Consider the following 18,991-nt stretch of genomic DNA (forward strand, 5'->3'; position numbering starts at 1 on the left):
AACATGTTTTACAAAAATTGAACAATTTTTGACACGGCTCATGGAGTAGGACGCAATTGATATATGTTCAATGATCCGGAAATAAAACAATCAATATATTTAAAGACACCTTTCATAACTTCCACTTACAGTTTTTTTGGATTGCTTACACACTAAAATTAAAAGTAGTACACTATTAGCAAAACCTTACACTCAAGAAGCAAAACATCAGCCCATATTTGCACAACTATAAGCACATTGTCAACCTCACACTTGTTGCAAAACTCTACACACAGTGATTTGCAAAACACTAAACACACTTAACATACATTACACACAAAAATCTATCATGAAGTCACTTCCTTGCAATACCAAAGCACTGACTGTCAAATTACCGCACCGTCCAACCAATTGGTTCAACACAGTCATCAGGTGTGCAAACACTTGTTTGCTTAATTGTAGACACACCAATCAGGTGTATAAGCACTATAAAAAGCAGCAGGTGAGTTCATCAGTCTTCAAGCACAATGGAAAGAGTCAGAGAAAGAGTAAGACGAGGAGGAGAACGAGGAGGAGAACGAGGAGGACAACGAGGACAACGAGGAGGAGGAGGAGGAGGAGGAGGAGGAGGAGGAGGAGGAGGAGGAGGAGGAGGAAGAGGAGGAAGAGGAGGAAGAGGAGGAGGAGGAGGAGGAGGAGGAGGAGGAGGAGGAGGAGGAGGAGGAAGAGGAGGAAGAGGAATCAACAGAGGAGGAATCAACAGAGGAAGAGGAAGAGATGGAGGCCATGCTGGAGGTAGAGGAAGAGGAAGAGGAAGAGGAAGACAAGAAGGTGCTCAAAGAGGACCGAATCTGACAAATGAGATCCGCGCAACACTGGTTGACCACGTTGTCAACCACGGCCTGACGCTGAGGGAGGCTGGACTGCGAGTACAGCCAAATCTAAGCCGATACACAGTGGCAAGTGTGATAAGAACATTTCGACTGGAAAATAGGTATTTGTACTGTATTCTATGCACTCAGCAATTCTGTTACCTTTTCCTGTGAAATTACTGTACTATTGTATGCTGTTTTTTTTTTTCTACATAGGATTGAGGGTCAGGAACGACAAGGGGGAAGGCCTCCTATGTTCACAGAACAGCAAGAGAGGGAGATAGTAAACATGGTTTTGGCCAACAATGCTATAACACTCAATCAGCTCCAAGCTAACATTGTCAATAACCACGCCACTTTCAACGATATCCATCAGGTCTCAACATCAACACTGGCACGCATCCTAAAAAAAAACCATATTCAAATGAAGCAAATTTATCGAGTGCCTTTCGAGCGCAATTCTGAAAGGGTGAAACGACTGCGGCATGATTATGCAGAGGTATGTATTCACTTTAGCAGTGTGATCTTGCATACTGTCTCATAATCTTTTACTGTACTGTAATATGTATACTAGATCTACACTGAACTACACAATTTTGCCTGACACTGTTCTTCAGAGAGTTTTACGAATGGATGGAGAAGAGATCCAGCATGAGTTCATTTACGTAGATGAGGCTGGGTTCAACCTGACGAGAACACGAAGGAGGGGAAGAAACATCATTGGCCACAGGGCTATAGTCAATGTCCCAGGGCAACGTGGGGGTAATATAACACTCTGTGCAGCCATTACACAGAATGGGGTCCTCCACCGCCATGCCCATATGGGCCCTTACAACACAGCACTCATACTTACATTCTTGGACCAATTGCACAACATAACAGCAGCAAATCAAATCAATCATATGCAATACATTGTTGTCTGGGACAATGTGTCTTTCCACCGCTCTGCTCTGGTTCAGAACTGGTTTCAGCAACATCCACATTTCACCGTCCTATATCTTCCACCATACTCTCCATTCCTCAACCCTATAGAAGAGTTTTTCTCGGCATGGCGGTGGAAGGTATATGATCTCCGTCTCCAGGCTGAGGTACCCCTCATCCAAGCCATGGAGGAGGCCTGTGACCAGATGGAGGTAGTAGCAATGCAAGGATGGATTCGTCATTCAAGACGTTTCTTTCCAAGGTGTCTTGCTAATGACAACATTGCCTGCGATGTTGATGAAATTCTCTGGCCAGATCCAGCTAGGCGAAGAGACAATGTCTAGTTTTATTTATTTTTTTTACAGTAAACTTACAGTACAATACGTAAAGTGACATTTTGTTACAGTATTATGAATCTCCATGTCAACATTTTGGGCGTGTTGAGAAATAAATGAGTTTCTTCAGTCTGCAACATTGGTCTTGTGTAGTGTTTGGTGAATTTACATTATATTTGTACTTTGTTGATGGTAGCCTACTCTAATCATAGGGAAGTAGAAGTGCTAAAAGTGTTTTAGGTTTATCACAGCAGAGTGTAACTCGTGCAAACAGAGTATAGTAATGTGAAACGTGTGTGTTTCATATGGTAACAAAGTGTGGTTTTTAAACAGAAGTGTATAGTTTTTACAAGAGTGTTTAATTATGCAAAGGATCTGTAGTGTTTTGCTAATTGGGTGTGTGGTTGTGCTAATTGTGTGTAGTGTTTTGAAAACACGGGCCCTGTTTTGAAAATTGTGCTTAAGCAATCCAAAAAAACTGTAAAGCTTTACTCATTTGCCACAATTTGTCTTTGAATCATTTTCATTCAGGTGTTTTTCTTTGCAAATATCAGCATGTGATTAATTCCGATTATAGTTTAATAGTTTCACATTTCTCAATACTTGGGTCACTTTTTCAAAACTCTTCACACTGTTCTCCTAACCAACTTTCAGCTCGGCACAGCAGTTAATTTCACATTCAAAATGCACTAAAACTACCAAAACATCATTCATGTCTAATTTTTTTTTACATTTTTTATATGGATTCAGAATATATTTCAATATTGAATTGAATGCATTCCACAATCCACAGTTTAGCCCACATTTTGTGTGATTGTATAAAAAAACTGTAATTTACTGTACTGTAAATAATTTTACATTTTTAATATATTTACAGATATATTTTACATATTTATACAATATAACATGAAATAATGTGCACAACTCACTTAATATTTTCTATATTGGTGTTTGCATGTGATTACCTGCGTGTGAGTAGGTGGTATATTCCTCCTGCCGTAGATACCTAGCAGAGCATCTCGCGTGAGTGAGATGTTGAACTTGACATACTCAGGGTGGTGAACCATAATGTGAAACCTCCAGAAGAGTCCAGGAGGAATTGCTTGGACCAGCTGTGTCCCGACAGCCACCTCTCCCCTCTCTATCACCCTGCCTCGCTGAATCACCTCTTTATCTGTCAAGCCAAATGGAAAGATGAAACTAACATACCTCCAATTTCCATGATTTATCCAGAGACAAAAAAGTTGAATAAAATGATTGGACCAAGTGTTTGCCAAGTGTGCCTGCAACATAAGCTTTAAAGTATTAGTTCATGTCATTTATTCAAGTCGTTCCAAACCTGTATGACTTTCTTTCTTCCATGGAACACAAAAGGAGACATTTTCAATGATATTCTGGTCGCTCTTTTTAATGCAATTACAATGATTGTGAATTGGAGCTTTCAGGCTTCAAAAAGGACACAAAAGCACCATAAAAATCTCATCAAAGTATTCTATATGGCTCATGCAAAATAGTCTCAGTCTCATATTCCATATGATAGCTTTGTGCGAGAAATAGACTGAAATATTGTGCAGATGACTTTTTTGGTGCTTTTTTTGTCATTTTAAAGCTTGACAGGACCAGTCCTCGTTCACTTTCAGTATATTAAAATAAAAGAGTGGTCAGGATACTCTTCATACATTTACAGAAAGCCATATACTGTAGGTTTGGAACAATATGAAGGAGAATAAATAATGGCAGAAATATTTTGATTGAACTATTTCTTTTAAGTAAAAACAAAAACAAAAAAACATTTCCTCCTAAATCAGGTAGATACCAAAAGCATACACTTAATTTAAGCTTGAGGATGATAGTTGTTAAAGATAAAAAATGATGCAACTGAGCTCATGTTCTCTGATGGTCACATAAAGGCTGTAGATCTCCATAAAAAATGTGGAGAGAAAAAAAAAGTGCCCGAGGGCTTTTAAATGAATCCTGCCTCTGATGCTATCAACACATCTATCGCCACTATCTCCACATCTAAACGTCAAAAAGAATTATGTATTTTTCAGAGGTTTGGTTGATGTGAATCAAAAGTGATCATCTGCAGAACTCTTTGAAAAGCTCTGCCGTCTAGAGTCAAATTCAGGTGACGGCAAAGATGAAACGGCACCTGCTGTATCTAGACAGAGCTTTGGTAGCGGGACCGAAACCCTTATGGACTCTCAGGTGTGAGGTTATTTACATTACCTTTGATAGAACAAGCACACCTGTGCATTAATAAGTTCATACAGAGTGGGGTAGTGCAGCCTAGTGGTCAAAGATTTGGGTTAGAGAACCAAAAAAAAAAATTGCAATTCTTGAACTATGATCAGTCTGTGCCCTTGAGCAAGACACTTAACACCTGAGGTAGGTTGCTACAGGGAGAACATCCTTGCATCATAACATAAAGGCTATTGGAAGTTGCTGAAAAAAATATATAAAGGGCCCCATCACAAAAATGGTATTCTCTCTCTCTCTCTCTCTCTCTCTCTCTCTCTCTCTCTCTCTCTCTCTCTCTCTCTCTCTATATATATATATATATATATATATATATATATACTATTATACTATATAAACTATACCAAATATATATATATATATATATATATATATATATATATATATATATATATATATATATATATATATATATGGTTATGTATTCGTATTGAACCGAAACGGTACGGGCGTCACGGTTCGGTGCATAAATTTACACGGAGAATACACGGTATAAAAATAAATAAAACTTGCGTGCAAATTAATTAATGTAATGCGGAACTACTGTTAGATACGCGGGTTCGTTAGGGACACCTAATCTGTAGCCCCGCCTTAGTTCTGAAGCGCGATGTTAAGATTGCAATCTCTTATACTGTCTATGATTGCAATGCTGGAATATGTTGTGTGTGTGTGTGTGTGTGTGTGTGTGTGTGTGTGTGTGTGTGTGTGTGTGTGTGTGTGTGTGTGTGTGTGTGTGTGTGTGTGTGTGTGTGTGTGTGTGTGTGTGTGTGTGTGAGAGAGAGAGAGAGAGAGAGAGAGAGAGAGAGAGAGAGAGAGAGAGAGAGAGAGAGAGAGAGAGAGAGAGAGAGAGAGAGAGAGAGAGGCGCGGGCGCGATCGAAAAGTCGCAAAGTGTTTACATATTTGTGTGCGTGTGTGTGTGTGTGAGGCGCGGGCGCGATCGAACAGTGGAAACATAAAAACATACTCCGTCATTTTGTTTATACAGGACATCATTCAAAATGCAAAGTGTTTAAGTTAGGCTACTGTTAATTAAAATTTTAAGGAAAACAAATATATTAATCTGAAATGTAGCAAATTAATTTTCAATTCATTCAGGTACAATTACCAAACATATCTCAAGGTCTTTTTGTCTTTTTATTAATTTAATTACAATAACAATTAAACTGGTTCTATGCCTTTACTTTATTAATAAAACTTATTTAAAAATTACAGGGCTTAAGTAATTTATTTTCCTTTGGTGGTATACAGTCTGAGACATGCACAAGCCTTCTACATCTTTGTTCTGCTTTTCCCTACATTGTACCAAACTCGTACCGAACCGTGATGTCTGAACCGAGGTATGAACCGAACCGTGACTTCTGTGTACCGTTCCACCCCTAATATATATATATACTTTCTATTTATCCTTAAAAAATAATTACAGTTTCCACAAAAATCTTAAACAGCACAATTGTTTAAAACATTGATAATAATGATAAATGTTTATTGAGTAACAAACCAGTGTTCAGAATGATTTCTGAAGGATCATGTGACACTGGAGACTGGAGTAATGATGCTGAAAAATCAGCTTTGCTATCACAGGAATAAATTACATTATAAAATATATTAAAATAGAAAATAGTTATTTTAGATATTACTGTTTTTACCATATTTGTGGACAAATAAGTGCAGTATTGGTAAGCATAGACTAAAAAATTATTATTATTAATCAACTAATTAAAAAATCTTACTGACACCAAACATTTGAATGATAGACGTGTACATTCAGTACGTACTAAAAATAACCACTTCAGGATATTTCAGGACAATTATCTGTTCATGTGATTACTTTTGGCACTTCTTAAACTTCTTAAATATGTGATGTACATCTTGGAGTTACAATGTAAGCATAGGCACATTTCCCATTTACCCTACCAATGGATTAGATAAAAATTCTATTTTATTCAATTAACATTGCAATACAAACTCTACTAAACAAGGGCATTTTCTTTCATTTGCACTTTATCAAACTCTACAGTCCTACACAGATAGAAACACACCTCACGCTTTAAAAAAAAACATCATATTCTCAGGGGTTATCAGAGAGAATATAATTCACTGTTGTTTACTGACATTAATTAAATGGCAAATAAATAAACTCTGAATGAACACACACACACACACCCTTATCTTTAGCTGTAGGCAAAGACTTGACATTTAGGCCCATTGTGTTAAATGACATAATATCATTAATATCAGAATTGTATAGAAATCATGTAAGAAGACACACACACATACCTGGCACACACACATACCTGGCAGTGTGGTGTTGAGTCCTGGCAGGTGGACAGGAGTGAAGGTGAAATCGGCTCCCGGCAGAGGCTGATCATCTTTACTCATACCGTTCTCATAGAGCTCTCCTTCCACTCGCTTCAGATGCCACGGCAACCCCAGCAAATGAACGACTGCAGATAGATAGAATGGAAGATACAACAATAGAACGATAGAGTCAAGTCAAGTCATCTTTTTTATATGACGCTTTATGCACTACATATTGTTTCAAAGCAGCTTTACAGTGATAAACAGAAAATAACGATTCAATGATGCAAACAGAATTCAATTCTGATGTAAAGCAGCTCTAAATAGACAATAGTTAACAGTCATTATTTTTATTATATAAATAAATAATTAAGATATAGATAGATTGATAGATACAGCAGGTAGACAGACAGACAAATCACAATGTTCACAGACAAATCTGCATGTTAATTGTACACTGAAAATGAGATTAGAATATTGTATTAAACCATTCTTCAATACATCCAATAACACTCGTCTCCAGCTATGTTTTTTGCGCACACATACATTTAAGGTCTTCTCTTATCCCATCATCTCTTGAATGTGTGAGGAAGGCTGCAGAGGATTCTGGGAGTGGAATATAAATCGCTCAGGTGGCATTTTATGATCTCCCAGCAGTGAAAGGCCTTTGGCGCATGGTAATGACCTCATCCTAATTACAGCCAATAAAAAGGACAAACTCTCATTCTGCTCACCTCAGGGCCCCCGATACCAGCTATCTCATCATGCAGTTTCCCTCTCTCTCTTTCTCTTGTGCGTGTGTGTGTGGGATTTCAGTCGATCAGGGAAATGAGGTGAGAAGATATACTGACGACGAGGTCTGGAACGGCGAGTGAAAATCAGGTTATTCACCCAGCTAGTTTCTCCCTCTCATTCCCTCCCGTTCCTCAGGCACACAGGAGTCGCGTGTGGGTTTGCGCGCGTGTGCGCACATCGGGCTCTGCCGTGAGGAGGCGTCTTTACGAGCCATAAAGAGGGATTGGTGTCTCAGCAGGGAGCTGGATCTACATGATCCTCTCTTTTATCTCCCCCTATTCGCCCTCATCTCTCTCTCCCTCACACACACACACAAAGTAGCTGCCATTGGCTAAATGACAGATCACCCCAAGCACTGCGGATCTGCTTTAACACAGAAATTAACAGGGTCTAGAGTTCAGTTCAAGAACGGACATAAGATACTTTTCTGTTGTCCCATTCACACCTGAAATAAACGTGTTTTTGGTGATCGGATAGCACTTAGTCAGACTGTGATTGATACCACCTTTAGAGGCGGTCAATGGCAAATTCTGACACATCTAAACTAATACAGATGTTGCACAACAAATAATCATTATCTGTCACTTTGGTGGCCTGGGATTTAAATTTTCTGTCTAGTGTTTCCCATCCATTGACATTGATAGAATAGCTATTTTAGTCTTACCAAGAGCTGTATCAACTTTTTCCTTTTATACTTTTATTCTAAGACAACAGATATAGCACTCTTGTGACCTGCTCACCCAATTTAATAAACAATATTCCATGAATTATTTCTCTGAGCTACACCCAGAATCACTTGTTCTCTCCCCAAACCCTCATATCTCTCTACTGGTTGCAGAGGCACTTAAAAAAGTTTTTCGCCATCTTTATATTTTAATCGTGAACATCTGGGTATTGCACAAGGGTAAAACAATAAACCGTGGTAAAAAGTTTCCAATACAGTTAAAAAATAATAATAAAATAAAAAAGTCTAACGTACAAGAAACATCAGCATCATACAAATTGATTTACCCAATTCGTTAAGTTTATATTTCCGTTCATTGTTGTGGAAATTTCACCCCGCCAAAAAAAAAAACTATTTAGATCATATTTTTCAACATGGAATAATATTTCTATTAAGGATTTTCATAATTTAAGAATCTAAGTCTTGGACAAACATAACAATAAAACACGGTAGAAGTTTCCAAGACAGTTTTATGTGATCTTCATTAAATTATGTAAAAATAAAAAGTACCCAAAGTTAAAGAAACCAAAAAGTTCAGTTTCATAAAAATGTATTAGTTACCCAATTTATTAGAGTTTACCTGTCTGTTTAGAAAAAAAATATGAACAGAGCTTTAGACAGGACAACAGAAAGAAGGTGGGTGAGATTGACAGAAGAGAAATTGATAGATGGGTAGATCGATGACATCACAAAGCTCTCTATAGGTGTGTGTGCGTAGGCGAGAGCTGTCCTGTGTGCATGTGTGTACAGGATCACAAAGCGCTGTAAAGGTGCGCATCTGGAAGGTCTCATAAATTCCACAGAGGCCACATTTCTCTCCCCTGCCGGACTCCGAGCCTTGAACAGCAAACATCGATCCCTTAAAACCTCTAACCTCTCCGCTAGTTCTCTCTTTACAACCGCTAATGAAGAGAAAAATCTCTCTCTCCCCTTCTTTCTCTCTGCCATTTTTCTCTCTGACCCTTCTCCCCCACTTTTCCGCTCTCTCTTTTTCGACAAGATGGACTACTGGGAAGGATTCAGCACTCTTGAAAGGGAGGGAGAAATAGAAAGTGAGAAGGACGCCATTCATCAAGGCTTTTGTTAAATCAACAGATTTTAACATGATTTGTAGAGCGCCCGGTAGAGCTAGAAACATACAACATTGAGTACGGGATCTGTCACATACGTGTGCTTATACACAAGAAAAAAGAGAGAGAGATAAAGAGACGTGTTTCACAGGAGAGAACTGAGAGCATACACATACATCAAAGCCGCCTTTAACCTTGATGCTGAATAGCAGACTACCCTGAGACTGAGAAATGGTTAAGCTCTCTGAGTTTAATGTCACACTACAGTTTGTTAATATCCTCGGCTAGGAAGCTGGGCTAAAAGAAATGGATTCGTTTATTGTGTGTCCTGGCTATCGGTCAATGAGAACAATGAGCTTTTGTGGGCTGGCCATTGTGGAGGCGAGTCGATGTTGAAAAAGGCACAAGCTTCGCATCCGGGCAAAAACCCGATCCCCCTCAGGATGTCTAGAGAGAATGGTCAGGAAGATATTGAATTAAGGGATGTAACGGACAGGAGGCGGACGTTTTCACATCCAGCTGCTGTTTTGAAATGATGGAAATGCTGTTTAGATGAGGAATGCTGTAGACGGGCGGTTCAGGTTAAATTAATAGAGCAGTTATGAGGCTGGGCGGACAGCTTCTGAGGGAGGGTCTTACAGCCAATGACAGGAGAGGAGAGTTTGTGTGAATTGATCATCGTTTGTTGAGATGTAAAAATGCTTCGCATGAATGTTCGCGAGGTCATATTTCCAGAGGACGCCACCGTCGTCTGACCTCGCCACTTTGCCCAACTGAGATAACTCCATGACTTTAAAATGAAGACAGAAGACAAATGTTTTAAGGAGAGATTAGGCCTTTCTCTTCAAGAGGAGTAGATAAACCCTACCTTTTAGTGAGGAGAGAACAAAGACACCTCTTCCTTACAGAAAAAAACCCATCCTATCTTAGAGGACTGAGATGATTGGCAGCATAAATCTGTCATTTTCTTCTTGTTTATAGAAAACTTGAGGTGACTGAATGCAAAAAAAAAAAAAAAAAAAAAAAAAAAAGACAGATTTTCATGGAAATGCTGTCAATCAAATGTTCACTGCTGTCAGACAATCAGATTTTAGCACTCTTCTGTGTAAGAAAACCTCACTTATCAATGAAATATATACACATGCAAAAAAAAAATGTATATTAAAAAAAAAACATTTCTTTTTAAATGAATCAGTTATTTTAAAGAAATGTCTTGACTGAACTAACAGAATCATGTTGGCATGACTGCTATCTGCCATCATTGTAACATTTACAGTTCATCAATTTAAGGAGTCATAAGCAAATTGCTCCCTTTCTTGATGTGGTTTAAAATTATTCAATATTAAGAACTTCATTGTTTTTTATAGGTAATATACCTGGAGAGCAAAGTACTTGTAATATTAAACTACAGACAACATCACATGAAGACTCATAAAATACCTAAAAAAGCCACACACAGATCTCAACACTTGAAACTCTGGAAAGATAACGCTCAATTAAATCCTAATTTTGAGTAGAGTAACTGAAACTCAAATCCGGAAATCACAAAACAACAAGTTACCAAACATGATCCGAACACAATCAATAACAACAATGTAAACAAAACTAGCAAACAAATGCAATTATATTAATTATGTATGCCCCAGTGCATGCTGGGAAGAGGGCAAATGGGCAAACCACAAAACCCTTTTCCCGTGTAAGCCCATTCTAGGATTTCAGTTTTAGGAGGGGCTGAGCCCCCTACCTGATAATGAGCTGATCTGGCTCAGAACAAAACATCTCTTTTAACTGTGAGATGTCACGAGTCTGAACCTTTCTCACCTGACAACTTTTTAAAAATAAATACATTAAAACTACATCTGAGTCAATTTATGTACAGTATATAAGCAACTGTGGCGTATCTTATTTTGTGGTTTCACTGTAGCGGAGAGCATTTGGATAGAGAAATTAAGAATGTCTGTGACTACTATGTGAGGCTGAACATCTTCCTATAACAATTAGGATAAAAAGGATAATACTGCAACTTTACATTTCAAATAAACTTCAACTTTTACTTTTTTATTGACTGGTAAGGGGATGATTATAACAACTGACACTCGTTAATCGAACATTTTCCTTTAACCGACAAGATTATGGTAAATTAGAATTAAATGAAATTAGAAAAGACAACAACAACTCTATAAAATTGATGTGTCTGTTATAACAAGCACTCTTGACGATTTGTCACCTTGCAACTCAATATTGATGTGGGATGTAGTTTTGTAGTCGGTTTTAAACACATTTTCTTTGAGGAGTGCTCAATCCTAATATGCGCGTGTTGTTGATGTTGCAAGTGTGGTTATGTGGTGATGTCGTTATGAATTTAGGCAAGGCAAATTAATTGTAGTTCCTAATATTAATTTAATAACAATACTAGCCCTATAATAATAATAATAATAATAATAATTGAATACATTAATGGGAAAACAAGCCAGTTATCGTATTGATATCGTCAAAGGCAGCAGCCATCGCCGACATCTCCGACTATCGACGATAGACAATTAGAGGTCGACCGATTCATCGGTTTTGCCGATATATCGGTATCGATGGTTGATTGGTGGAACTATCGTTATATATAACTATCGTTAGTTTTTACGGGTTGCGTCCGTTTGCTGGAGCGGCTAGAAAGTGCACAGTACGAGAGCGCTGAGAAGAGACGGCTGGCATTCTACAGAGCGAGAGCGGCCTCTAGAGGCCAAATAAACAAACTATCACTGAACGAGTTGCTTACGTTAACACGTGAGACTGCGCACAGCACAGAGAGAACACGCAGAGCACAGACACTTCAGATACGCATATGTATACGAATACATAACACTAAAGTACATATTGCCATATCATTATAAAGTAATTCATTTGTTGACTAGATGCTGCATTAGCATAGAAAGAACAGCAGTATGTTTGCCGTTGAGGCTGAGAGGACTAACATTAGTAGCGGATACCTCACACGCAAACCTGACCCAAATGTTTTATGTTGCAACTTGCAATTGTTACCATCTATTTGCATTAGTTTATATCCAGCTAGTCACTTTTATGCATTCATTAGCTGGCGAAGTTGCATATTTAAAGCTAGTGACGTGATTGCTTTCTCAACATTGATATGTTCATGCAGCCGACAGAAACAAACAAATCAGAAATGCATTCGATTTCAGTTCTTTTTTTTTATCACTACATATTTTGTTATTTTTGTTATGTTATTTTGATTAGATAATCATCAAGTGTTCTAAAATAGAAGAAAAAAAGTGAGAGACTATATACAGTATATTTTCTGAGTTCATTCTGTAGAACTTCTCATTTTAATATATTAATATAAATTAACATTTATATATTTATTTCATTTAGCACATTTCAGTTCAGCACTGTTTTTCTTGGAGTGTTATGTTTGTTTTTAATCCAGTATCCATTTTAAAATATATCGGTTTAATAAGCGGTTATCGGCATGTACGGTCAAACCTAAACCAAATTAGTATCTGTAAAATACACTATCGGTCAACCTCTATACACGATACTATCGTCTATCAGCATAACCCTAATATATATATATATATATATATATATATATATATATATATATATATATATATATATATATATACAGTACAGGCCAAAAGTTTGGACACATTACTTTTTTTAATGTTTTTGAAAGAAGTTTCTTCTGCTCATCAAGCCTGCATTTATTTGATCAAAAATATAGAAAAAAATGTAATATTGTGATATATTATTACAATTTAAAATAATTGGTTTTCAATTTATTATACTTTAAATGATCATTTATTTCGATGATGCAAAGTTGAATTTTCAGGATCATTACTCCAGTCTATCAAATGATCCTTTAGAAATCATTCTAATATGATAATTCATTATCAAAGTTGGAAACAGGTCTGCTGCTTAATATTTTTTCATAACCTGAGATACTTTTTTAGGATACTTTGATGAATAAAAAAAAGAAAAAGAAAAAAGAAAAGAAAAAAAAAGAAGCAAATGTTTTCAAGATAGAAATCTTTTATAACAACAATATACACTACTGGTCAGTAATTTGGGGTCAGTAATTTTTTTCTTTATTTTTTTTTAAATAAATCAATAATTTTATTCAGCAAGGATGTGTTAAATTGATAAAAAGTGATAATAAAGAAGATTTATATTAAAAAAAAAATTTTTTATTTTGAATAAATGCAGTTCTTTTTAACCTTTTATTCATCACATATATTAGGCAGCAGAACTGTTTCCAACACTCATAATAAATCAGAATATTAGAATGATTTCTAAAGGATCATGTGATTGACTGGATGTCACATGTGACACTGAAGACTGGAGTAATGATCCTGAAAATTCAGCTTTGCATCACCGAAATAAATGATAATTTAAAGTATAATAAATTGAAAACCAATTATTTTAAATTGTAATAATATATCACAATATTAAATTTTTTTCTGTATTTTTGATCAAATAAATGCAGGCTTGATGAGCAGAAGAAACTTCTTTCAAAAACATTAAAAATAGTAATGTGTCCAAACTTTTGGCCTGTACTGTATATGTGGAATAAATAAGCATTTACGCTAATTAACAGAATAACAAAACGATGCGCTCCACAAACAAGTTCACAGGAAGGAAACCGAGACAACAGAAAGTGCACCCTGTTTGTTTTCTTCTTCTTTTTTTCTAAATCACAATGTTTTGTTTTTTATTGTGAGTGTACCCAAATATACAAATTGTTTACTAAAAGTAAACCTTTACATGACGTCTTATGACGTCTTATGATTCTGTTGTATGAAAGAATATTTTAAGTTGTTTCCGCTGTTATAAGGAACATTTTCAAGTGATCGCGCAGGCACACATATACAACTTTTTGTTTTTTATCTTAGCCGGAAACACAAACGTCTAAACCCAGGCTGGGTAAACCAAAGCACACGAGAGATCCTAAACTGTGTGATTCTTCAGCAGGATTGTTTGTGCACTTAAAACACTGTACATCACCCTGGTTCAAAGGAGCCTGCTAAATGACAAGTGACTGCTCCTGATAAAAGCTGACTGCAAACTGACGAATGCAAATGAAGTACAATTAATCTAAGAATGCAGAGACACATTTATGTCTACACACAACGTACAGGAGCTGGCAGATAAAAGGAGAAAAAATATGTGAAATGGTGATGAGATGCTTGTCAAAAGGTGCATCAAAAGATGATGTCATTTTTGTATGGTAAAACATTCTCACAATCTCAGCTTGATGTACACAATCAATAAATGACTAATAAAAGATTTTTTTGCCATTTCGTTTAGTAATGCAGAATATACACACTTCACCCTTAAGTAAAACTAAAAACTAATGGTGTATTCACATCTGACTTCCCCCCTTGGTGCGGATCTTTTGGGCAGGTGTGAATACAGCAATCGCACTCGGGTGCGGACCAAACAACCGTACCGAGACCCAGCTGAAGAGGTGGTCTCAGTCCAGTTTCAAACGAACTCTGGTACGGTTTGTTTAAGGTGTGAACATGAACCGACCCGATTGAAAAAAAGCACTGCCTTTTTTGACAGGGTCAGATTTTTACAATGTAATTTGGGGTGATGAAATGCCTATAGGGTACATTAATCTGTGATCCGTCCGGACCAGCTGCCACATGGTTCGGCACGCATGTGATTCGCGGATTAACTACTAAATTTAACCATCATAGAGTGTAAAAGAGAGAGAGAGAGAGAGAGAGAGAGGGAGGCTCGAACACCGAATTGATTCCTCTTTTGCGTTTCCTTGTCCTTGAACAGACACACATGCACACAAAATTATGTTAAAAACTTGTCTACCCGTCTCGGCTATTTTCTCGGTTATGTCATAGTTGATGTTTGTAATTTTTTTCTGTCCATGCATTCGGTCTTAAAGTGACAGCAGACACCCAATATTCCTACTGTTGTCTGTGTCATTATTAATATGAATAAAATAACAAAATACAACTTTAAGAAAGATTAAACTATTTTTATTTTTTTCAGTGAGCAAATAGTGTTATTTTACATTTAGGCTTAATCATTTCTGTAGCCTACCTGAATACTACTGTTAGACTTTGTAACTTTGTTATTTAGTATTAATCTCTGCTTGAAATTTGTGTATTTGTTCTTATTTTATTACTGACTGTTCACTTGTTTATAATAATGTTTGAACTTTATCAGTTAAGAGCATGCTCTCTCCACCAGAACCGTCTTGCAGCACATCTTTGTCTTCGCAAAATCCTAATTACATCATATAGATGACATTGTATCATATGATGCTCATAAGTTTCTTCATATTGCATTAGCTGATAACACCAAATCAGTAAATTAATAAAAATTGCACTACGAAAGATCTCCATAAATTGCCTGTTTTTGCACTTCCTGCTTTCCCTGCATGAGAATTTCTGTTCAATGAATGGATGACCTTAACACACGTGTGGTTTGGTTTACAAATTTGGTTCACTTGCAAAAAGGGCAGTCTTAAAGCGAACCACACCAAACAAAAAAAAATCAACATTGTATTTGGTCTGGACCAAAGCAAGTGAACTAGCGGACTTTCCATGGTGTGAATACACCCTAAAATAAATAAAAAAATTTGAAATAAAATCTCTATCTCCTCCTATTCAAGCAATCAGCCGAACTCCTTGCCAAAGCTCTGGACTGGACTCCTGTAATGCGCTTTTCAGCTACAATCAAACCTCTGCAAATGAGCAAGAATGCGGCGGTGGTTTTTACCGAACCCAAGAGAGCGCATGTTATGTCTCTCTTTGTCTCACTCCACTAGCTGTCAGTTGCTGCCCGCATCAAGTTCAAGGCACTGATGCTTGCGTACAGAACACTCGGCGGATCTGCACCCTTACCTCCACTCACTACTGTAAATCAATGTTCCCTTCAGAAACCTGCAGTCATGGTACCAGCACAAAGAGGAGCAAAATAACTCTCTCAAACCTTCACATTCATTGTCCCTTGATGGTGGAATGATCTTCTCTATCTGACTGCATCAGAAAAGGTGAATCCCTCTCTAGTAAAGACAACTCACAACTGCTAATGGAAAAATCTCTCCATTCTCTTCCCTCTAACCTATATTTATAATAGCTTGTACTTTGTACTATACCGAGCAATTTTGGAACTTTTTATTGTGGCACTTTTCAATTACTGTACCACTAGAACGGTTTAAGAAGGTTTAAGTATTCCTCATTTGCGAATTGCTTTGGATAAAAGTGTCTGCTAAATGAATAAATGCAAATCTCAACTGTTTCTCCTAGACATCAATTAGATTAAATGAAAAGCAAAATGAAAGAGAGAGAGAGATCTTTCTTCTGAGAGAAAGTAAAAAAGTACCCAAGTAATCTCATACGTGTCTCCTCTAGAGATTTCCACAACGTCTCGCTTGGGCTTCAGATTTGTCAAGATCTCAATGAAAAGCATTTCTCATCTAATTTATCCAGAGCAAATATTCTGAGCTATGCAATTCAATATTTTTAGGTTTTGATGATAGATGATAGATGAAAAGCAAAAAAAGGAAGCCAATAATTATTTTCATGTTACGTCTGATAACTTTATATGAAAGGCCAAGCGTAAAATTCTATAATCATTTAATTAAATAAATAAAAAACACTAAAAACAAATATCAATTATGTTCCAAGTGAATTTAGGCATCACAACATTGTAATGTGCAGTTTCTAAAGATTAAATTTAACAATGTTATTAAATTATTAGCGATTTTAAAGATGAACCTGAAGAAGTGAGCGTTAGATTATGGGTGGGCGATATCTCGATATTTACGATATATCGAGATATTTTTTAAACTCCATATGGATTTTGACATATCGTATATATCGATATATTGTTTATATTTAATTCTGATTTCGCCAATTTGCTTGTTTGCCTTCTCTGTGCTGTGCTCGCCCCCGCCCTCCTCCGCCTCCTTGCTTTTGTTCCCCCTCCCCTCGCGTGTTGTCTCATTCAAGTCCCCCGAGTCCGGTCAGGCACATCAATCTTTCCCCGCCCAGCGAGTGCTTGAAGTGCGTCAGAAACAGCGCGCGCGCGATCAGTTGTTGTTGGTATTTTTTTGTGTAGCGTCGCCTCTCGCCGCATTGCTTTTGTTTGAGGGCGCACTCACAATTAACATGCTCCCCTGTAGAATCGGGCCTGGCAGCTCGCGCAAGGTCTAGACACGTTGAAAGTTTCCTGATTGTGACGGATGGCCGAATTTACATGACACATTATAAATTAGCATTAGCCTAAGTTACCTATTCTGCTATATACAGTGCCAAAAAGAAGAGAAGAGGATAAAGGTGGATAAAGACAGAGGTAAAGTGATGTAATGAATGAACAGTTTATCTAATTGCATATGTTGTGAGATGTGTCTCCCATGTGTTTAGTTTAGGACAGCTCAGAGTGTGTGTGAATGAGAGTGAGTGAGTGCGCGTGCCCGTGGCGCGCCCTTCCCCCGCCCGCTCTGTGTTATGATCGCTGCTAAGCAACGGTGTGTGTGTGAGACGGTGATCGGTGCGGGTAGTTGATTCGATATTGCAGTGAGTGTATTAAGTACGGCTGAAAATAAAGCAAATAACTCTTCGGCACGAAAGTCTCCTGTTTATATATATGCCACCACAACTAACAGCGTGAAGTTTTAAGGAGTTAACCCCGGGAGGAGAACTACCGGCCCTGGAGAAGACAGATCTCCCCTGCGTCACCCAACCACGGTTCGGAGACGAGCAGGAAAGGTTAACACATAGTAGTAATATACTGTAATTTAATGGCAGTTATTTTTACCTTAAACTTTATGCTAGCAGTTGTTCTGAGTTCCCCAGAGGCCCCAGACAGTGTGATTTTGTAACAATCATGTCAATTTTTAGATGCATTTTTATCACTTTTTTTTTAATTAATGTTTTACTCTACAGTTGTGCAGTTTTTGGGGGATATATGGCATTTTTTTTTTTTTTTTTGCCAAAATTAGTAATGATGTTTCTATACAGGTTTATTAAAAATAGTGCAATATGTATTATTTCTTCCTTTATTTTACAGTTAAATTATTATTTTTGTATACAGGGATTTTTTTTTTTTATGTTGCAGAAGCACTTTGTTCCTACATGAACAGCCTACCTATTTGCACTTCAATAAAAAAAGACTTTGTGGTATTTGGCATAGCCTATTTGTTTTTGCAGTAGTTTTTGGGGGGTTATTTTTCCTGTAAAGATATCGAGATATATATCGTATATCGAGATATAGCAAAATATATCGAAATATATTTTTTGCTCTATATCGCCCAGCCCTACGTTAGATGATCATCTACATGTAAAAAATAGGGTAAATGGGCATGCACAATTAAATAATAATAATAATAATAATAATTTGTTACATTTATATAGCGCTTTTCTGGGTACTCAAAGCACTTTACATGTAAGGGGGAATCTCCTCAACCACCACCAATGTGCAGCATCCACCTGGATGATGCGACGGCAGCCATATTGCGCCAGAACGCCCACCACACACCAGCTTATTGGTGGAGAGGAGACAGAGTGATGAAGCCAATCAGTATATGGGGATGATTAGGAGGCCATGATGGACAGAGGCCAAGCCAAGGGGCAAATTTGGCCAGGATGCCGGGGTTTCACCCCAACTCTTTTTCGAAGGCCATCCTGGGATTTTTTTTAAAGACCACAGAGAGTATTAATATATAAATATTGTTTGTGCATGCTTTTTGAACAATTAAA

The 18,991-nt window shown here is 37.2% G+C and overlaps 1 protein-coding gene and 1 long non-coding RNA gene across 2 annotated transcripts in view; one reads left to right on the forward strand and one right to left on the reverse strand.

The window, feature by feature from the left end:
• The window catches only part of tenm1 (teneurin transmembrane protein 1), a 176,975-nt gene that overhangs the window by 74,378 nt on the left and 83,606 nt on the right, over positions 1-18,991 (reverse strand). The window contains exons 6-7 of the mRNA XM_081367090.1: positions 6,662-6,811; positions 3,073-3,281 (exon numbers count right to left, since the gene is read on the reverse strand). Coding sequence (XP_081223216.1) covers positions 3,073-3,281; positions 6,662-6,811 — 359 coding nt within the window. The remainder of the gene's footprint in view (positions 1-3,072; positions 3,282-6,661; positions 6,812-18,991) is intronic.
• Positions 700-2,592, forward strand: LOC308691652. The gene is made up of 3 exons (XR_014030270.1): positions 700-973; positions 1,068-1,350; positions 1,469-2,592. It is a non-coding gene; the product is annotated as an uncharacterized lncRNA (long non-coding RNA).

This window comes from Scardinius erythrophthalmus (genome assembly GCF_964197995.2).
Source record: "Scardinius erythrophthalmus genome assembly, chromosome: 5".
NCBI classification, from domain to species: Eukaryota; Metazoa; Chordata; class Actinopteri; order Cypriniformes; family Leuciscidae; genus Scardinius; species Scardinius erythrophthalmus.